General features: G+C 44.6%; 2 protein-coding genes across 2 annotated transcripts in view; one reads left to right on the top strand and one right to left on the bottom strand.

The window, feature by feature from the left end:
• Positions 1-236: 236 nt before the first annotated feature.
• LOC141074260 (uncharacterized) lies at positions 237-20,793 on the bottom strand. The gene is made up of 6 exons (XM_073561882.1): positions 20,655-20,793; positions 15,083-15,213; positions 14,854-15,000; positions 3,335-3,458; positions 2,250-2,356; positions 237-2,165 (listed from the first exon to the last, which is right to left on the bottom strand). The coding sequence occupies exons 2-6, from the start codon at positions 15,161-15,163 to the stop codon at positions 1,338-1,340; spliced, it is 1,287 nt and encodes a 428-aa protein (XP_073417983.1). The 5' UTR covers positions 15,164-15,213; positions 20,655-20,793; the 3' UTR covers positions 237-1,337.
• A 72-nt stretch (positions 20,794-20,865) lies between these two features.
• Positions 20,866-21,804, top strand: part of LOC141074252 (uncharacterized) — a 43,969-nt gene continuing 43,030 nt past the window's right edge. The window contains exon 1 of the mRNA XM_073561870.1: positions 20,866-20,983. The gene's annotated coding sequence lies outside the window, so the exon portion shown is untranslated. The remainder of the gene's footprint in view (positions 20,984-21,804) is intronic.

The following is a 21,804-nucleotide window of genomic DNA, read 5'->3' as shown; positions in this document are numbered from 1 at the left end:
ACCTACAGAACCACTCCTTTATTGAGGGTGTCTTGATAATTGCCAATAATTTCCATCTGTTATCTATTCCATTTGCACAACAGCATGTGAAATTGATGGTCAATCAGTGTTGCTTCCTAAGTGGACAGTTTGATTTCACAGAAGTTTGATTTACTTGGAGTTATATTCTGTTGTTTAAGTGTTCCCTTTATTTTTTTGAGCAGTGTATACATTGAATTTATAAAACAACTCCACAATTAAAACTTAACAAAAAACAATTTATGGTAACTAATGCAAAATGGTACATATTGGTATGGAAAGAATGAATATTCCAGGGAATTTAATACAAACATTCTCTAGATATAGTAATCAGGTGTATAGCAATAAAAATAATACTAATGTAGTGCATGGAGCATTTTTCTAGAATGTTAAATATTACATGAAGTGGCATTTAAAGGGAAAATGTCTGGTCTTCTGTCTGTCCACTATTGTGATAATAGCATTATGAAAGTATATTTCAGTTTCTTTAAATTAAAAAAAAAAATGTTTTATGTGCCTAATAATGCTGCAGCTTTTGAAGAATTAACTTTTCTTCTGCATTGTCGCATATACTACTACAGCAGTACTACCTCGGCAGGGCGTCTATATGCCTGGACTAGTTCTGCCTCAAAATCTCTAATTCCACCTCATTTTGTGCGATTTAATCCTAGAGAGGTGTGGCTAGAAGATCTGGAAAGGGACACCTGCTTTAACAGATTAAAGAAATCTGCACCCTTAGCGCTATAACAGCAGTTGCGGGCAGTCACGGGATCTGACAGGTTCCCTGTCTACAATCACCAATATATGTCCAATTTGAGAACAAACACGTTCCTTACTTATCCTCTTCTTTTTTTCATCTTAATCCTATAATAACTCTCCTTACAGTGACTTTAAGTATGCAAAACTCTACAAAAAAGAGTATATATCCCAGATGGGAAGACACTGTACAGCTAAGAAAAAAGTAACATAGAACAGATTAGCGCCACTGACATTCCTATTAAATGATCTTTGGGGTATGAACTGCCTTCCCTTCTAAACAGTAACATTAACAAGCATATCGTACATCAACCACCCGTTTCTTCTGCCAACCAAGCATGGGAATTAAAAGGCAAAGATTGCATCATTTCCATTTTGAGTTAAGAGGTGGAGTGTATTGCACAGTTTGCACTCACATCTGAATTCATTGTATAGTCTTCCAAATCAATGCAACATGTAATAAAGTAATTGAGATTTTTAAAAAGAGAGAGAGGTCATAAAAATCTTGTTATATATTACAGTATAGGAACTTCATTTTGACCCCCTCAATAAATTTGCAGGAATTATTTCTGTGGGTGAACTTTTCGGTGCATAGCAAGATTTGCTCTTTGTGTAAAATGTTTACCGCATTCTGAACAAGTAAATGGCGTCTCTCCGGTGTGGACTCTTCTATGTCTATTAAGATCGGACTTGTGTGTGAAGCATTTTCTGCACTCGATGCACTGATGAGGCTTTACTCCTGCGTGGATTCTTTGGTGATCAACAAGATAGGATTTATTAGCAAAACATTTACCGCAATCGGAGCATGAGAATGGCTTCTCCCCTGTGTGGATTCTACGGTGATTGATGAGAATTGATTTATGCGCAAAGCACTTTCCACAGTCATAACACAGAAAAGGTCTCTCCCCCGTGTGTATTCTCTTGTGATAAACAAGAGCGGATTTCTGGGTAAAGCATTTGCCACAGTCAGTACATAAAAATGGTCTCTCGCCCGTGTGAACTCTGGAATGCCGGATGAGATCTGCATTCTGGGTGAAAGTTTTGCAACATTGAGTGCACTGATAAGATTTATAATTTCTTCTAACTGCACTGGCTTTAGAAACTTCTGTTGTTTTTGAATGGTTTTCGTTATCGATATCAGATGTTTGGTGATGGATTTGATGCATAACTGGAGTGATAGGGCACTCTAGTGAATCTGGTACAATATTGTTTTCTATTTTACAGCACTGACGTAAATCAAGACATGTGTCCCATGGATTAGTTCTGATGTATTGGCCATCCTTATTAATATAAGTAGGCGTTTCTTCCTCCTTACATAGGTGATCAGACTTTACACATGTCTCCTCTTCTAGTTTTCTTACCTCAACTTTAATATTAATCAAATCTTCATCCTATGAAAACAAACAGTACAACATAATTATGCAATGTGTTAGGAATAAACAGTATAAATGTATTACTTTGGAAAACTTGGAGACCTCAGATTCCAGATAATCCTGTGGGACAGGTTGAATATCCTTTAGGCAATCTTGAGAATACAGAGGACTGAGACATCTCACTGCTGACGATTGTTCATTGGATCCATCTGAAATAAACAGTCACTGAAAATATTTCTTTATGTGTGATCAGAAGATGAGTATCTGAGAATTGTTTTAAAAGCACTGCAACTAGTGATCAGCTTACTGTAAGTGCTCGATACCCAAGTTTGCCTGGGGTACTTGGGTATACCCCGAGTATAGTTGGTGTCCAAGTGACATGTTCAAGACCTCGCACCTGAATGTTTTGCGGCTGTTATACAGCCACAAAACATGCTTGGATAGCCCATGTATGACAGACAGCCACAAAATATGCGGGGATTGCCTAACAGGCGCAAAACATGCGGTCGCAGGGACTCGAACATGTCACTTGAGCACCCAAGGCAAACTCAAATAATGAGCACTAGCGTTCATCACTAACTACAACCCTAAAAAAAACACAATCAGTCTGTGCTCTTCCTTGGAGCTACTAAGTACTTGATTCCCTGTGATGGAACAAATAAATCCCCCACCCATTGTAAGTGGATCGAGAAAATGTATTCAACATTCTGACTCTAAGAACAATCCAGCAGGGAATCTCATACACACCCACAATTCCTTAATATATGGTCGCCTTGGAAATATAAGCCTCCACACCTACCAAGTCAGATTGCAAAACCCAAATTACATCTTCCCTAATCACCCTGTCATCTAAGCCCCTTTTACACCCCTCACTCTGTAATTCTCCCCTCCCACTGTATGGTTCCCCTATTCTGCTGTATACTGCTTCCTTCACAGCCAATTTTTAGATACTGGTTCCTCTTAAGCTTCCTTATTACCTTAGACACTCCAGTCAATACTATATGACATTACCTAAAAATATTGAGTAGCAATTTTGTAGTTACTTATATTCTAATGACCCTGATTGTACCCTCACGATTTTTATTTTACATAACCTGGTCACTATTATGTATGTTGTTTAATGTTTTAATAAATAAAGAATTACTTAAAAAACAAAACACACAGACTTATTGATAAGCACTTCTAACCTGATGATATGAGGGTCTGGGGATTCTCCATCATGGCGTCTTTGTATACATCTTTATGTCCTTCTAAATACTCCCACTCCTCCATGGAGAAATAGACAGCGACATCCTGACACCTTACAGGAACCTGACCCACAGTGATACAGTCATGATTAGACATGTGTTTCTCAATCTTTCCAAGTCAAGTAACCCCCTAATAAGAATTCTCAACCTATCTAAGGCAAGTAACCCCCTAATAAAAAGATTCAAATGAGTTAGCCCCAAGATAGCCATCTGTTACAAATGTGAAGAAAAATCACTTAAGGGGCAGTCTCAAGTTTTATATGGGTAAAATTGCAAAGTGCTTGCAAAAACAACAAATTTTGCAATTTACAGCTTACTAATAAAATCCTCTCTGTTCTCAAAAATGGAGTAATTTTTTTTTAATTTATACGGTACAGCTTCTTGTCTAGGTTACTGGCCACCCTGAAGTCTCAGAGTGGCTGGTTATCTACGGTAAGGAGCGCATGCCTCTTACAGGTTCTATGCTTTACAGCCCCCTTGCGCAGCTCCAAAACTGGCCGCATTGTTGGTTTTGGTCAATCCCAGTACATCAATTCTTTTTCTGTTCTGCAGAGGCAAAACTGTCTTTGCTAGCAGCCAGGGAGAGCATGCAATTCAGACCAGGTTTTGGCCATGCCATTGATCTGAACTATCAATCTTCAGGAGCACAATGCTCCACGGCAAAGCAGAAAGCTGTAAGGGAAAAGAACTGTGTGCTCCTGAAGCAACAACATGAGAAACCCCCTTTAGGCACTGTGCCCACGTTGCAGAAATGCTGCGGAATTGTCCGCAGCATTTCCGAAACTTACCGCCACGGGTAAAACGCATGCAGAATTCCCATGCATTTTCCTGCAAAACACAAGCATTTTTAGCTTGCAGAATGCTTGCGCTTTTCCAAGCGATTTGAAGCATCGCTTGGAAAAGTGATTGACAGGTTGGTCACACTTGTCAAGCATAGTGCTTGACAAGTGTGACCAACTTTTTACTATTGATGCTGCCTATGCGGCATCAACAGTAAAAGATAATGTTTAAAATAATAAAAAAATAAAAAAAAGAGATATACTTACCCACTATCGGCCCCCAGAGTCGTCTCAATCCTCATTTGCACTGGCGGCAACTTCCGTTCCCAGGGATGCATTGTGCGAATGACCTCTGATGACGTACGGTCTCGTGAGACCGCTACGTCATCAGAAGTCATTCGCGCAATGCATCCCTGGGAACGGAAATTGCCGCCAGCGCCAATGAGGGTCGGGCCGACTCCGGGGGCCGACAGAGTGTGAGTATATCGCTATTTTTTATCTTAATTCTATTTTTTACAGGTATATGGTACCCAGGGCATGGAGGAGAGTCTCCTCTCCTCCAAACCCTGGGCACCATCTGCACATGAAGCGCTCACTTTACGCACGGTGGCATAGCCACATGCGTAAAGTGAGCTTTTCAAAGCAATCCTATGGCGGTGGAATTGCCAAGATTCCGCAGAAATAATGAACATGCTGTGGATTTTACCGATATGTGATTCTGCAGCGGAAAAATCTGCAGCATGGGCACAGCAACTGCGGAATCCCATAGGATTGCATGGGAATGCGTTTAAGCGTTTCCACAGCGGCACAAAATCCGGTGGAAACGCATAAAAAATGCAACGTGGGCACACAGCCTTAAAATTATCGATGACCCAAGGTGCAGAAGAAAAGCTTCTAGAGTGTACCACTCCCTATCAAAGCAGAAAGTTGGGAGGCAGAAGAACAATGCATTTCTGTTCTTCTGCCTCCCAACAAGATGAGAAAACCCCTTTAAAATGAATCATCACCGTAGAACTTTCAAAACAACAGACAAATTATATAACTGCTACTGCATACTGTGGCAAAGTACGGGATGTTAGGTAAGTTTCAAGTGTTCGCTTCAGTGATAGCAACCTAGGAAAAACTTCAGCACACCAAGTGCTGCAAGGGGTTAATTAGCCATGTTTAGTGCTAAGCTGATTGAACAGCTATTGAGTGGGAGGAGTGCAGAGGATAAATACCCAGCCTTCTAGAACATACAGAAGAGGTGGGCCTGGAGGTGCAAAGACTCTGGAGCTGAGTTGTCCTTTTAAGGAAAGTTGAACCTTTTGTTGTTTGTTCCTGAAGCGGGCGGATTGGGTTAGCAACAATAACGCATGATCAAAAAGACGTATATAAATAACCATGGTACCACTGAAAACGTTATCTTGTCCCGCAAAAAACTTTTAACCCTTTTAACTTGCTAAAAAAAAAAAAATTTGGCTCCAAAATTGTGCTGATGTAAAGTAAACATGTGGGAAATTTTACTTAAATTTTGGGTGCCGTATCTCTGTGATTTAAGGGCATGAAATTTCAAAGTTGGAAAATTGCAAATTTTTCACCAAATTTCTGTTACGCATGTTATATGAATTAAATTTTACCACTATCATGAAGTACAATATGTCATGAGAAAACAATGTCAGAATCACCGGGATCCATGGAAGCGTTTCAGAGTTATTACCTCATAAAGGGACAGTGGTCAGAATTGTAAAAATTGGCCCGGTCATGAACGTGCAAACCACCCTTGGGGTAAAGGGGTTAAAGACGCAAACATATTGGGCGGCAGGAAGGTCAGTTTTGAGAGGGAAATTAATAGCGCCTGTGTACACATTAAAGAAAAAAAACAATTTAGAGTTTAGCAATGAACTAAGGGAAAAATATGCTGCCTTCCAACAACAACAAAAAAATGAAAAAGCCAGAGCGACCTAAAAGGAAGCCAAAAAAATTGACAAATGGGCAGAGAAAAGAGAAATGTGTAGGAAGACACAGATGGAAATTGAGTTGAGGTTTGGCGATAAAACGGGGTGGCTACTAGCAAATTTGGCAAAAGGTAGAAAGAGGAAAAAAAATATATCTTAAAACTTAAGAATAAAGAGAGTTTAGTAGTGGATAATCCCAAAAAGATAAGCACAATCCTGACGGATTTTTATGCAAACTTATACTTAGAAGAGTCACAGGGGGAGGACAGCAGCGGAGATATACTGACTAAACTTACAATGCCTAATGTCACAAAAACACATTTGACTATGCTAAATGACCCTGTTACTTAGGAAGAGGTGAAGAGCACTATTGATGATCTACCGACTGGAAAAGCTCCCGATCCTGATGGATTTACGGGTGATATCTTTAAAGTCAAGACGCAACAAATAGCTCCTATCCTAACTACATGGTATAATGAGACTTGGTGGGGGGGCACCAATATGGCTCATATAAGTTTGATGTACCAAAAGATGGGAGAAACAAGGAGGATCCAGCTTCCTATAGACCTATCTCTCTGATAAACCAGGATCTATAATAATAAATGCCCTATGCAGCTTCCGGTTGTAACAACTTCCGTCCAGTTGTAACCGGTGACGTCACCGCACACCTCTTTCCATGTTAACCCTCAACACACCACTCCTCCTCAACACACACACTCCTCTCACCTTTTACCATCTCCACTCACGTCCACTCACTCTTTCACTCCACATACGACCCTTTCTCTCACTCAGTCTCTCATACTCACGCCGTCATCGCCGCTGATCCACGATCCCCGACATCTTCTTCTGCCGGCGCCATCCTGGATCCAGACGTCCTCCACGCCGGCGACATGTTCTTGCGGCAACGCCATTTTGGATCGGCGAAATCCCGCGATAGTCAAGATGGCGTCGCTGCAAGAACATGTCGCCGGCGTGGAGGACGTCGGGATCCAAAATGGCGTCATCGAAATCTCGCGAGATTTCGCCGACGCCATTTTGGATCCCGACAGCACCCACGCCGGCGACATGTTCCTGCGGCGACGCTATTTTGGATCGGCGAAATCCCGCGATACTCAAGATGGCGTCGCCGCAAGAACATGTCGCCGGTGAGGACGACGTCGGGATTCAAAATGGCGTCGGCGAAAACTCGCGAGATTTCGCCGACGCCATTTTGGATCCCGACGTCGTCCACGCCAGCGACATGTTCTTCCGGCGATGCCATCTTGAGTATCGCGGGATTTCACGATACTCGAGATGGCATCGCCGCAAGAACATGTTGCCGGCGTGGACAACGTCTGGATCCAGGATGGCGCCAGCGGAATAAGATGTCGGGGATCGTGCAGTAGCGGCGATGACGGCGTGAGTATGAGGGGCGGAGTGAGAGAAGGGGTCATATGTGGAGTGAAAGAGTGAGTGGAGATGGTGAAAGGTGAGAGGAGTGTGTGTGTTGAGGGTTAACATGGCAAGAGGTGTGATGCTATCGCATCCTCCCGATGCGATAGCATCGGGCCATAATCTAGTATTAAAATAATATCCAAATTTACGGCAAACAGGTTGGCAGAAATACTCCCAGCTCTAGTGTCATCAGGTCGGCTTTGTGAAGGGTAGAAGTGCGGTCATAAATGATAGTCGGACATTATTAGCCTTAGACGCAATAAAAAGTGGAGAGAATAGGAGTGATAGACCGGCGTTAGTTAGACGCAGAGAAGGTGTTTGATAAGGTAAAGTGGAACTGGGTAAGACAGTACTAGACAAAGTAAAGATGAAGGGTAATTTCAGAAACTTAGAAAAAGTCTTGCCTACAAATCCCACGGCAAAAATTCAAACTCTCCTCATTAAGATTTCTGCTTCAGAAAGGGACGTGCCATGGGTGTCCTTTGTCACCACTTATATTTGATTTAGCACTTGAACCCTTCGCATGATACTTGGAACAACATGAGGTACTTGAATGGATAAGATGAGGGGGCATGAGAATCAAAGCTTCATATTTTGTGGATGACATAATACTTTATATGGCAGATGTGGAGAGAGATTTGCCAGAAGTATTAGATCTCTTAGAAGTTTTTGGGAGACTTTCAGGCTTCACCTTAAATAAAAGTAAATACGGAATTCTACAACTGTCAGACAAAGGTAAAAATGAGACAGCAGAAACAGAAATATTTGGGTAATAAGTTACCAGTAATCCTATCACTTTGGGGGCAGCATTACGGTATTTGGGCCACCATTCACTGTGCAGCGCTATTTGGGCCACCATTCACTGTGCAGCATTTTGGGGGCATACTGTATGTTGTGCAGCATTATTTGGGCCAGCATTCACTGTGCAGCATTTTGGGGGCATACTGTATGTTGTGCAGCATTATTTGGGCCAGCATTCACTGTGCAGCATTTTGGGGGCATACTGTATGTTGTGCAGCATTATTTGGGCCAGCATTCACTGTGCAGCATTTTGGGGGCATACTGTATGTTGTGCAGCATTAAATTTACCAGTATCTTCGGCAATTCCCACCCTAGACTTATACTCGAGTCAATAAGTTTTCCCAGGTTTTTGAGGCAAATTTAGGGGGGGGTCGACTTATACTCGGATCGACTTATACTCGAGTATATACGGTAATTCCTGTACAGCTATCAAGAAATTCATATGGAGGTTGGAGTCCCCGTATAAAATTAAAACCGCTGATGGCAACACAGAGGAGAGGATTGGAGGGGGTGAATCTACCACACATAAGAAGATACAACCTGGCGTGCATCTCCAGTACATAACAGACTGGTAGAAAGATACTAATACATTTTCTGACACGGCCCTGGAAAAAAAATCCTATACCGATCCATGGAATCTAGTTGCAGTATTGCACACACCACAAAATCTAATGCCTAGCAAAATTAAAAACTCAAGAGTATAAAGCTCTGGCAAAAATTATGAGACCACTTCAAAATTTTCAGTTTGTCTGATTTTTCTCTTTATAGGCATTTTTGAGTAAAATGTAAATTGCTCTTTTATTCTATAAACTACTGACAACATGTCTTCGAATTTCCAAGCACTAAATTTTGTATTTAAATTTCAGAAAATGAGAAATGGTCAAAAGAACAAAAAATTCAGTGCTTGCAGACCTCAAATAATACAAAGAAAACAAGTTCATGATCATTTAGAAACAACAATACTAATATTTTAACTCAGGAAGAGTTCAGAAATCAATATTTTGTGGAATAAAAATGATTTTTATTCACAGCTTTCATGGCTCTTGGCATGCTTTCCACCAGTCTTTCACGCTGCTTTTGGGTGACCTTATACCACTCCTGGTACAAAAATGTAAGCAGTTCTTTGTTTGATGGCTTGTGACTATCCATTTTCCTCTTTATTACATTCCAGAGGTTTTCATTGGGGTTCAGGTCTGGAGATTGGGCTGGCCATGACAGGGATTTGATGTGATGGTCCTTCATCCACACATTGATTGACCTAGCTGTGTGGCATAGCGCATTGTCCTGCTGGAAAACCAGTCCTCAGAGTTGGGGAACATTGCCTGAGAAGAAGGAATCAACTGTTTTTCCAGGATACCTTGTATGCGGTTTGATTCATACATCCTTTACAAAGATTAACCTTCCCAATTCCAGCCTTGCTGAAGCATCCCCAGATCATCACCGATCCTCCACCAAATTTCACAGTAGGTGCAAGACAATGTGGCTTGTACGCCTTTCCAGGTCTCTGTCTAACCATTAGATGACCAGGTGTTGGGCAAAGCTGAAAATTAGACTCATCAGAGAAGATTACCTTACGCCAGTCCTCTATGGTCCAATCCTTATGGTCTTTGGTAAACTTCAGCCTGGCTCTCCTTTGCTTCTCATTGATGAAAGGCTTTTTTCTAGCTTTACATGACTTGAGCCCTGCCTCTAGGTGCCTGTTACAAACTGTTATTGCCATGCACTTCACCCCAGTTGCCATTTGCCATTCCTTTTGTAGGTTACTTGATGTCATCCAGCGGTTGCTGAGTAACATTCGAATAAGATGACGGTCATCCCAGTCAGTGGAGAGTCGTTGTAACAACCCTGCTGGCATCGCCTCCCTTCCCCCACTCACCAACTTGCTCACTGCGCCAAGCCATGCTGTGAATTTTGTCTGTTGCCAGCCCTATGCTCTATACTCTGTTCCTCTGCATGCTTCCTGGCTGTGTGTGTATAGGGGGCGGCACCTGATCTGTCTGCTTCTTATGGAGTCAGGGTGCACCTGGCTAATGTGTCCCTGACCAATTACCTAGAGCCCTCTACTATTTAAGCCTGCCCCATCCACTGAAACATTGCCTGTGCAATGTCTAAACTCAGTTAGTATCTTGCTACTCAGCCTGCCAGGTTCTCTCCAGTGTATCTCCTCCTTCTCTGAAGGAATACTCCTAGACTTGCTTAGTATTCTCTGTCTGCCCGCCAGGAGGCAGAATATTCTGGTCTCTGTGTCTCCATCCTAGCTTTGTCTTATACCTAACCATCTGCCTCCAGGAGGCAGCATTTCCTGGACCCTGTACCTTGTCTCGTGCTGTCTCCCTGTCTGTACTCTGTCCTACCCTTGTCTCCCTCTCTGTGGCTTCTTTCCTTGCGTCCTCCCTGTCTGTGCTCTGCACCCTTGCAAGCTCCGCCCACCCTGCACTCTTGCAGGCTCCACCTACCCCGCACTCTTGCAGGCTCCACCTACCCCGCACTCTTGCAGGCTCCACCTACCCCGCACTCTTGCAGGCTCCACCTACCCCACACTCCTGCTTTGTCATATTCCACTCTCTCCTATCAGTATCTCTACCCCCTGTTTGAACAGGACCCTACCTTTTCCTCCAGATTCCATTCCTTCCGGCCAGTACCCGCTCCTGCTGTGTGAACAGGTCCCTACCTGTTCCTTCGTACACCACACCTACCTGCCCTGTGTCTCCAAGCCGTGCCTGCCCTGTGCCTCCAAGCCATGTCTGCCTGCCATGTGTCTCCAAGCCGTGCCTGACTGCCCTGTGCCTCCAAGCCGTGCCTGCCTGCCCTGTGCCTCCAAGCCGTGCCTGCCTGCCCTGTGCCTCCAAGCCGTGCCTGCCTGCCCTGTGCCTCCAAGCCGTGCCTGCCTGCCCTGTGCCTCCAAGCCGTGCCTGCCTGCCCTGTTCCTCCAAGTCGTGCCTGCCTGCCCTGTGCCTCCAAGCCGTGCCTGCTTGCCCTGTGTCTCCAAGCCGTGCCTGCTTGCCCAGTGTCTCAGCTGTGCCTGCCTGGATACCAGCCGTGCCTGCCGTGCCCACCGGCCTGCCAGTCACTCGCACCTGACTAAGTGTCCTGTCCCCGAGTGGAATCACCAGTCACAGCAAGACACTACCCTGGAGTGGCAGCTGCCTGCCGCACAACCCTGACCTCACCATTGGAGGCTCCAGAGAAGACAAAGGCAGGTGTCTTAGTCACGCCCCTTCCAGGGTAATCTGGTCTGTGGCAGAGTGGGGCCACAATCCCCGGCTCGTGCCAATCAGCCAAGGCGCGAGCGTGACAGTCGTTTTCGCCCTCTGCCGGTCTGTAGCTTTGTTGTCCCCAATATCTGCTGCTTGACCTTGTTGTAATGGATTGCCGTCTTAGAAATTTTAAGGATGGAGGCAACATGACGCACACTGTATTCATCTGCTAATAAAGCCAGAATTGCGCCCTTCTTTTCCTCACTCAAGACTTTTCTTTTCAACTCCTTCGGCATGGTTAAAAGTTATTTTTTATTTCCTATTACTTTTGGGATATTACTAGCACTTGTTTTGCCATCCAGCTTGTCCTATTGCAAGAGGATTGTGAACACCACAGAAGGGTTTTTATACTTTCCTTCGTTAAATAAGATTTGGTTCAGGTGATCACCTAATCAGAAGCACATTAAGTAAAATGAGGTATACTGGACACTGTCAATGAGGTATATTGACACTGGAATGGAATGGCTGTCAGACATGAAGAGAAGCTGATTTTTATATAACTGTGCAGTGGTCTCTTAATTTTTTACCAGAACTGTATATATGATAGCAGCATGGAAAGAAAAAAGAAAAAGACTAAAGTTATCGTGGAGAATTTCAAGGGAATTTTCCTTGTGGGGCAACCCAACGTTACTGCTATTAGGGGAGAACAAATTATTCCAAGAGTGGAAGCTGAAGGGGATAATCAAAATAGTTCATTTATTGCACGAGGAAGAGAGCAGGTGGTTGAATAGAGAAGAGATTGTATCAAAATTTAACTTAAGTAAATAACAATATCTACAATTTGAACAAGTCAGAGGAATTATTATGGCGCATCTGATAAATGTTAGGGAAGAAACAAAAAGAAACGCAATGGATACTCTATTAGACCGAGCAGGCACACACTGTATATCTACATTATATGGAGGTTTCAAAGAAATTCTGGGGAAATTAGAACAGTCCAAGTATTTAGGTCATGGAATAGGCAAATAGAAGGAAAGGAAATTGGGGGAAAAAAAATCCAAGTAGGGTGGAAGGTAGTACAGAAGAACATTTTGAGTGAGGTTTGGAGGAACACACAGTTTAGGATCATGCATAGAGCAATCTTGGCCTTTAGTTTACCAATATCCAAAAATATGAGAAATCCTCTCACACATTGTCCAAAATGCAAACTTAAAGATTCAGACTTACTACATGGGTTGTGGAGCTGCCCTAAAGCACAAGAATTCTGGAAATACATAAAACTTGTATAGGAAAATATGGGTGTTAAGACTGTTCCTCTATATCGTTACCATTTCTTTTCCATTACTGAAGGATTAGGAAGATGTACAACAAAATAGATAAAATCATGAAGCCCTTTCACCAGACCACTTGGTATTTACTGGAAGACTTGAGTGGATCATTGGGGAAGTTAAAAATAATTGATCGGAATGTGGAGGGGTAAGGGGGGAGAGATACAGAACATTGTACAGAAATTACATAAGGAAGTGCAACATCCGAGGGGCTACTTTGGTCATGAGAATCATAGGATAGAAGTAAACACTAGAAATATAAATAATATATTCTCCATGTCTGGGTAGAGGAACGATAGTTGGGGAATGGTAGGTTCTGTTTTCTTTCTTTTTCAATTATTTTGAGATCCTTTAATTTTGAAAATGGAAGAAAGGAAACTAAATCTGAGAGTCTGTAAACTAAGTGTATAATTTTATTAGATATTATAGATGTTAAAAAGCAATAAAAATTAGTGTTAAAAAATAAGTTAAAATACAAAAGGTTTTATAAAAAAAAAAGCAATTAACAATAGAAATTCAAATCATCCACATTTTTCGAGTTTTCAAAATAGAGATAAAAAAAAAAAAATCACCAAATGATGACTACCATACAGTATACTCCATGAGGAAAAAAAGAATCAAAATGCCAACAATTCTGGTTGAAAAAATGCAATAAATACAATCAAAAAGTCATATCTCCTCCAAAATAGCAACAGTAAAAAACCTCATCTCGCAACACAAAAATGAAACTCTCATACAGCAAATGGCGATATATATACACTGCTCAAAAAAAATAAAGGGAACACTTAAACAACACTGTCCACTTAGGAAGAAACACTGTTTGACAATCAATTTCACATGCTGTTGTGCAAATGGAATAGACAACAGATGGAAATTATTGGCAATTATCAAGACACACTCAATAAAGGAGTGGTTCTGCAGGTGGACGTGTAGACGGACTCTATACGTCTGTGCTCAGTGTGAACCTGCTTTCATCTGTGAAGAGCACAGGGCGCCAGTGGCAAATTTGCCAATCCTTAATGTTCTGTGGCTAATGCCAAGCGTCCTGCACGGACACTACGCTGACAGACATAAGAAACCTTCTTGCCACAGCTCGCATTGATGTGCCATCCTGGATGAGCTGCATTACCTGAGCCACTTGTGTGGATTGTAGAGTCCGTCTCATGCTACCACGAGTGTGAAAGCACAACCAACATTCAAAAGTGACCAAAACATCAGCCAGAAAGCATTGGTACTGAGATGTGGTCAGTGTTGCTTCCTAAGTGGACAGTTTGATTTCACAGAAGTTTGATTTACTTGGAGTTATATTCTGTTGTTTAAGTGTTCCCTTTATTTTTTTGAGCAGTGTATATAAAAATGTAAAACAAAATTTAGGAGTTTGGCATCACCACAATCATTCTGACAAGGAGGCTCATGTTATCAGGTAATTTTATAGCAAAAGGAATTCCGTAAAACTCAAAAATAATGATAAAAAAGTAAAAAAAAAAAAAAAAAAGCCCTCATAGCGATTTTTAAATAGAAAAAAAAGGCCTTTGGAGGAGGGGTAGGAAATACGAAAACTTTAAAAGTGTAATATTGCCTGGTCATGAAGGGGTTAATATACAAAGGCAAGGACAGGCAGAACATGGATGGTACCAAAGAGGACAGGTTTTAAAGAGGTCTCCAGGATTAGAAAACATATCTGCCTTCTTTTAATAACAACGCAATCTCTGCGACTGATGGTTGTGCATGGCACTGCAGCTCAGGTCCACTGATTTTAATACCAGACACAACATAAAATGAGGTTGGTGCTGTTTCTAAAAATAAGCAACTTTTTTTTTTTCATATCCTCCCTCCAAGCAATGAAACACTGCTGGAGACAATGGCAGTCTAAGAACTATTTTATCCTTTATTTAGTCCTGGTGTAAGGCTGAGTACTCCGTATGCAGGTTGAAAATCACTGTATTAGACACCTCATTTACTGATTATACCAGCGGCGCTCACCTCTCCAGTCAGCAGCTCAATGATCTTATTGGAAAGCTCCAGGATCTTCTGCTCATTGTCCTTAATGGGGCTCTGAGTCCTGCTCCATCCTTCATAAACACAGGGTGTTTTTTGTTCTCTTAAAGTGCTCTTCATGGCTGTGTAATCCTATAAAAAAATCTGAAAATGTACCTTCAAATTGGAAAACACACTCCTCTAGTCTAACCTGTTTGTCAGCTATGAGACTCACCTCTCCGGTCAGAAGGTATATCATCTCTAGTGTGATGTTTAGTAACCTCTCGGTCATGTGGCATTCGTCTTTCTCCAGCATGACCGATATGGGTCCGTCCTTGGCAGTAACAGAGGAGTTTAATATGACCTCTGCAGAGAACAGATTATACGAGAACCATTATTAATGACATGATCTAGAAAATATAACAACTAACATATTTGACATGTAGTTAATTGAAAAAATGATAAGGGAGACAGCAGCTTCCAAATATAAACATATTTAAGACCGTATTACCAAAAAGGACACATTGGATCTAGGAAAATTGAACAACTCCTCGAATGAGGAGAAAACTGTGGACATTTTCTAACGGAATTGGTTGATGTTCAAAAAGTAGGCCGTTGTAGGTAAGGCAATATCGAAAATGCCGATATCCTGGTAGCCAAACCCTATAGCACCTCCTAAAGATATGGAAAGGGGCTGTCATTGATGGCTACTGGATTTATAGCTCAGTAGAAGCAACTACATAGTGAGAACACTGATGGATAGAAAGAAAACTGACATCAGTTGTCACATTTATTTTTCAGAACTACAGCAATCCCATACCAAAAGCAGGTGCCAATGGCAGTAGACAAAGGCAGTTACCAAGCACTGACCTTGCAATATGGTTCTCATAGTCAATATAATTACAGCATTTATATTTTCGGGATTAGACACACTCTTATGTATATATATATATATATATATATACACACACACACTGACAAGCAAAGGGTAGCAATGTTTTGAACTTTTGACTTTCAGTCTCCATATCTCACCATCCACTACTGCCTCGACCATGAGACTACCATCATTTTATAGACAATCATCTTAGCTATCTCATACATAAATTTGACTTGAAAATATGTAGCATATAGTAATTATACAGATTCTTGTCATATCATTGCATTGGTACCGTTTTGCTCCAAAAATCTAAAAATTTTTACTATTTTGAAAACTCATCTTTGGCTTTCAACACTGCCTGAATCCTTCTGGGCATGCTCTCAATCAGACTCAAACATGTCTTGACCAAAATTTGATCGCAGGTCTCTTCTACACGTCCCCAAAGTTGGTGCATACTTAGGTATGTATACAGCTTTTTCTTCAACTTTACCCACTAGTGCTCAATTGGGTTGAGGTCTCGGGACTATTGGGGACAATACGGCACCTTTACTTCATTGTCATTGAACCACTTCTTCGCCAATATTGACATATGCTTCGTGTTGTTGTCCTGCTGGAACACTAAGTCGTACTTTTCATACCCATGGTACTCAAATGTACGTAGTAACTTGTTTTGTAGAATACTCTCATACAGCTCTGGCAAAAACTAAGAGACCACTTTCAAATGTTCAGTTTGTCTGACTTTTCTCATTATAGGTATATTTGAGTAAAATGTAAATTGTTCTTTTAGCCTATTATAAACTTATGACAACATGTCTCCGAATTTCCAAGCAATACATTTTGTATTTTTTTCTGACAAAGAAAATGGTCAAAATGAAAAACAAAACAAAACAGTGCTTTCAGATCTCAAATAATGCAAAGAAAACATAGGTGTATTACATGTGCACTGCTGCATATCTGGGTCTCCCCCATCAGGTGTATTACATGTGCAGTGCTGCATGGCTGGGTCTCCCCCATCAGGTGTATTACATGTGCAGTGCTGCATGGCTGGGTCTCCCCCATCAGGTGTTTTGCATGTGCAGTGCTGCATGGCTGGGTCTCCCCCATCAGGTGTATTACATGTGCAGTGCTGCATGGCTGGGTCTCCCCCATCAGGTGTATTACATGTGCAGTGCTGCATGGCTGGGTCTCCCCCATCAGGTGTATTACATGTGCACTGCTGCATGGCTGGGTCTCCCCCATCAGGTGTATTGCATGTGCACTGCTGCATGGCTGGGTCTCCCCCATCAGGTGTATTGCATGTGCAGCGCTGCATGGCTGGGTCTCCCCCATCAGGTGTATTACATGTGCAGTGCTGCATGTCTGGGTCTCCCCCATCAGGTGTATTACATGTGCAGTGCTGCATGGCTGGGTCTCCCCCATCAGGTGTATTGCATGTGCACTGCTGCATGGCTGGGTCTCCCCCATCAGGTGTATTGCATGTGCAGCGCTGCATGGCTGGGTCTCCCCCATCAGGTGTATTACATGTGCAGTGCTGCATGTCTGGGTCTCCCCCATTAGGTGTATTACATGTGCAGTGCTGCATAGCTGGGTCTCCCCCCATCAGGTGTATTACATGTGCACTGCTGCATGTCTGGGTCTCCCCCATCAGGTGTATTACATGTGCACTGCTGCATGTCTGGGTCTCCCCCATTAAGTGTATTACATGTGCAGTGCTGCATAGCTGGGTCTCCCCCCATCAGGTGTATTACATGTGCACTGCTGCATGTCTGGGTCTCCCCCATCTGGTGTATTACATGTGCACTGCTGCATGGCTGGGTCTCCCCCATCAGGTGTATTACATGTGCAGTGCTCCATAGCTGGGTCTCCCCCATCTGGTGTATTACATGTGCAGTGCTGCATGTCTGGGTCTCCCCCATCAGGTGTATTACATGTGCACTGCTGCATGGCTGGGTCTCCCCCATCAGGTGTATTACATGTGCAGTGCTGCATGGCTGGGTCTCCCCCATCAGGTGTATTACATGTGCAGTGCTGCATGGCTGGACCTCCCCATCAGGAGTATTACATGTGCAGTGCTGCATGGCTGGGTCTCCCCTATCAGATGTATTACATGTGCACTGCTGCATGTCTGGGTCTCCCCCATTAGGTGTATTACATGTGCAGTGCTGCATGGCTGGGTCTCCCCCATCAGGTGTATTACATGTGCAGTGCTGCATGGCTGGGTCTTCCCCATCAGGTGTATTACATATGCACTGCTGCATGTCTGGACCTCCCCATCAGGAGTATTACATGTGAAGTGCTGCATGTCTGGGTCTCCCCATCAGGTGTATTACATGTGCAGTGCTGCATGGCTGGGTCTCCCCCATCAGGTGTATTACATGTGCAGTGCTGCATGGCTGGGTCTCCCCCATCAGGTGTATTACATGTGCACTGCTGCATGTCTGGGTCTCCCCCATCAGGTGTATTACATGTGCACTGCTCCATGTCTGGGCCTCCACCATCAGGTATATTACATGTGCACTGCTGCATGTCTGGGTCTCCCCCATCAGGTGTATTACATGTGAAGTGCTGCATGTCTGGGTCTCCCCATCAGGTGTATTACATGTGCACTGCTGCATGTCTGGGTCTCCCCCATCAGGTGTATTACATGTGCACTTCTGCATGTCTGGGTCTCCCCCATCAGGTGTATTACAAGTGCAGTGCTGCATGTCTGGGTCTCCCCATCAGGTGTATTGCATGTGCAGTGCTGCATGTCTGGGTCTCCCCCATCAGGTGTATTACATGTGCAGTGACACATGGCTGGGTCTCCCCATCAGGTGTATTACATGTGCAGTGCTGCATGTCTGGGTCTCCCCATCAGGTGTATTACATGTGCAGCATGTCTGGGTCTCCCCCATCAGGTGTATCACATGTGCACTGCTGCATGTCTGGGTCTACCCCATCAGGTGTATTACATGTGCAGTGCTGCATGTCTGGGTCTCCCCCATCAGGTGTATCACATGTGCACTGCTGCATGTCTGGGTCTCCCCCATCAGGTGTATCACATGTGCACTGCTGCATGTCTGGGTCTCCCCCATCAGGTGTATTGCATGTGCAGTGCTGCATGTCTGGGTCTCCCCCATCAGGTGTATTACATGTGCAGTGACACATGGCTGGGTCTCCCCATCAGGTGTATTACATGTGCAGTGCTGCATGTCTGGGTCTCCCCATCAGGTGTATTACATATGCAGCATGTCTGGGTCTCCCCCATCAGGTGTATCACATGTGCACTGCTGCATGTCTGGGTCTACCCCATCAGGTGTATTTCATGTGCAGTGCTGCATGTCTGGGTCTCCCCCATCAGGTGTATCACATGTGCACTGCTGCATGTCTGGGTCTCCCCCATCAGGTGTATCACATGTGCACTGCTGCATGTCTGGGTCTCCCCCATCAGGTGTATTACATGTGCACTGCTGCATGTCTGGGTCTCCCCCATCAGGTGTATTACATGTGCACTGCTGCATGTCTGGGTCTCCCCCATCAGGTGTATTACATGTGCACTGCTGCATGTCTGGGTCTCCCCCATCAGGTGTATCACATGTGCACTGCTGCATGTCTGGGTCTCCCCCATCAGGTGTATCACATGTGCACTGCTGCATGTCTGGGTCTCCCCCATCAGGTGTATCACATGTGCACTGCTGCATGTCTGGGTCTCCCCCATCAGGTGTATTACATGTGCACTGCTGCATGTCTGGGTCTCCCCCATCAGGTGTATTACATGTGAAGTGCTGCATGTCTGGGTCTCCCCATCAGGTGTATTACATGTGCACTGCTGCATGTCTGGGTCTCCCCCATCAGGTGTATCACATGTGCACTGCTGCATGTCTGGGTCTCCCCCATCAGGTGTATTACATGTGCACTGCTGCATGTCTGGGTCTCCCCCATCAGGTGTATTACATGTGCACTGCTGCATGTCTGGGTCTCCCCCATCAGGTGTATTACATGTGCACTGCTGCATGTCTGGGTCTCCCCCATCAGGTGTATTACATGTGCAGTGCTGCATAGCTGGGTCTCCCCCATCAGGTGTATTACATGTGCAGTGCTGCATAGCTGGGTCTCCCCCCATCAGGTGTATTACATGTGCACTGCTGCATGTCTGGGTCTCCCCCATTAGGTGTATTACATGTGCACTGCTGCATGTCTGGGTCTCCCCCATCAGGTGTATTACATGTGCAGTGCTGCATAGCTGGGTCTCCCCCCATCAGGTGTATTACATGTGCACTGCTGCATGTCTGGGTCTCCCCCATCAGGTGTATTACATGTGCAGTGCTGCATGTCTGGGTCTCCCCCATCAGGTGTATTACATGTGCAGTGCTGCATGTCTGGGTCTCCCCCATCAGGTGTATTACATGTGCAGTGCTGCATGTCTGGGTCTCCCCATCAGGTGTATTACATGTGCACTGCTGCATGTCTGGGTCTCCCCCATCAGGTGTATTACATGTGCAGTGCTGCATGTCTGGGTCTCCCCCATCAGGTGTATTACATGTGCAGTGCTGCATGTCTGGGTCTCCCCCATCAGGTGTATTACATGTACACTGCTGCATGGCTGGGTCTCCCCATCAGGTGTATTACATGTGCACTGCTGCATGGCTGGGTCTCCCCATCAGGTGTATTACATGTGCACTGATGCTGGGCCTGCTCTCTGTCCTGCCACGTTAGTGCCAGGCATTCTCCTACTACACTGGCACGTCCCAATGTGGGAGACACATGCAGTCCCTACAGTTGTACAGGTGGGATCTGATAACTAGGAGTGGAGCAGAACAGGTCTAGTGTATCGCACAGAGCTCAGACTGGGTGGTCGCTCGTCCTGTGCCCCAGCACCAACCCGTAACAAAGACCCTGCACCAGAAGCGCGAGCATTCACAGGAATCATTCAGAACTCAGCCATCATTACATTAGTCAGAAGAATCCCGGTCCACTAACACAGAGTGTCACTGAGGAGAAGGGAGCAGGGGCTGCTGCATTCATGTAGAGGTCTCAGGGAATTCTGGAACTTGTAGTGCTGGGTAGCCGGGAGGACGCCTCTCCTCTCCGCTCAGGACCCCTCAAACATGGCCGCCGCTGTAACGGACATACGAGTCCCCTCTTCTTCCTTCTAGTGTCGGCTCACTGGCCCTTTCTGACGTTCCAATCACCATGTCAATAAGCTGCAGCCGTTTCCGGGAATGGAAGTGAAGGACCAGGGACTTCCGGTTGCGTGAGGACATGGGGAAAGTACTGGAGGTGAGGGCTCCTATCTTCCCTCATTAGCGTCACTGCTCGGGAATAAATGTTCCGGCACTCACAGAGGACTGTGGCAATAGCTGTAGCCCTGCTGCCTCTCACCATTCCTGTATCTCCCTGGCACAACACGTGCTCACCTCTAGCCGCTAATTAATGGTCCCATCTACATAATACTGCTTTTATGATCATGGCCTCACTAATCAGCGCTCCTTTCCTATCATCAAACCCTGCTTGTTGCCCACTAGTCATTTTGTTAGCTCTGTCGCCATGGTCAGCTAACCGCCATCCTGTCAGCCTTCTCGTGGCCTTCCCCGTTATTGGTGTCACTATGGTCTGGTCCTCTCATCTTTCTGACCCTCTACAACATCAGATCGCTTAATAGCCTCTTCTTCAGGACTCCCTCACCCCCTTCCACCAGCTCTTTCAGCCCTTGCCCTCCTGCTGCCTACACTTCCTGCTTCTTTTCCGCCAGTGCTTTCTGCTTCTGCCGTTCTTCCACCTGCTCTTCCTGCCCCCTTTGCGTCAGTTTTTCCTGGCCCCCTACCACCGACGCTGCCTGCTCCCTACCACCGGCACTTACTGCCCTTTCCCCCTACCGCCGGCACTGTCTGCCCCTTCCCCCCCTATTGCCGACGCTGCCTGCACCTGCCCCCCTTTTTCCATCCCTTACCCCCCCTTCCGCCAGTGCCTCCTATTTTGGTTCTTACTTTGTTTCATCCCATCCACTTCAGCACCAGCCGTTCTCTGTTTTTGTTTTTTTCTTCTCCTTTTGTTCCCTCCACTTTTTTATCGTTCCATCCACATAGCTGTGTGAGGGCTTG

This window comes from Dendrobates tinctorius, unplaced genomic scaffold (genome assembly GCF_039654945.1).
Source record: "Dendrobates tinctorius isolate UK_male_01 unplaced genomic scaffold, ASM3965494v1 ptg000331l, whole genome shotgun sequence".
NCBI classification, from domain to species: Eukaryota; Metazoa; Chordata; class Amphibia; order Anura; family Dendrobatidae; genus Dendrobates; species Dendrobates tinctorius.
Note: the sequence above shows the minus strand (reverse complement) of the source record. Positions and strands in the feature narration are given on the sequence as shown.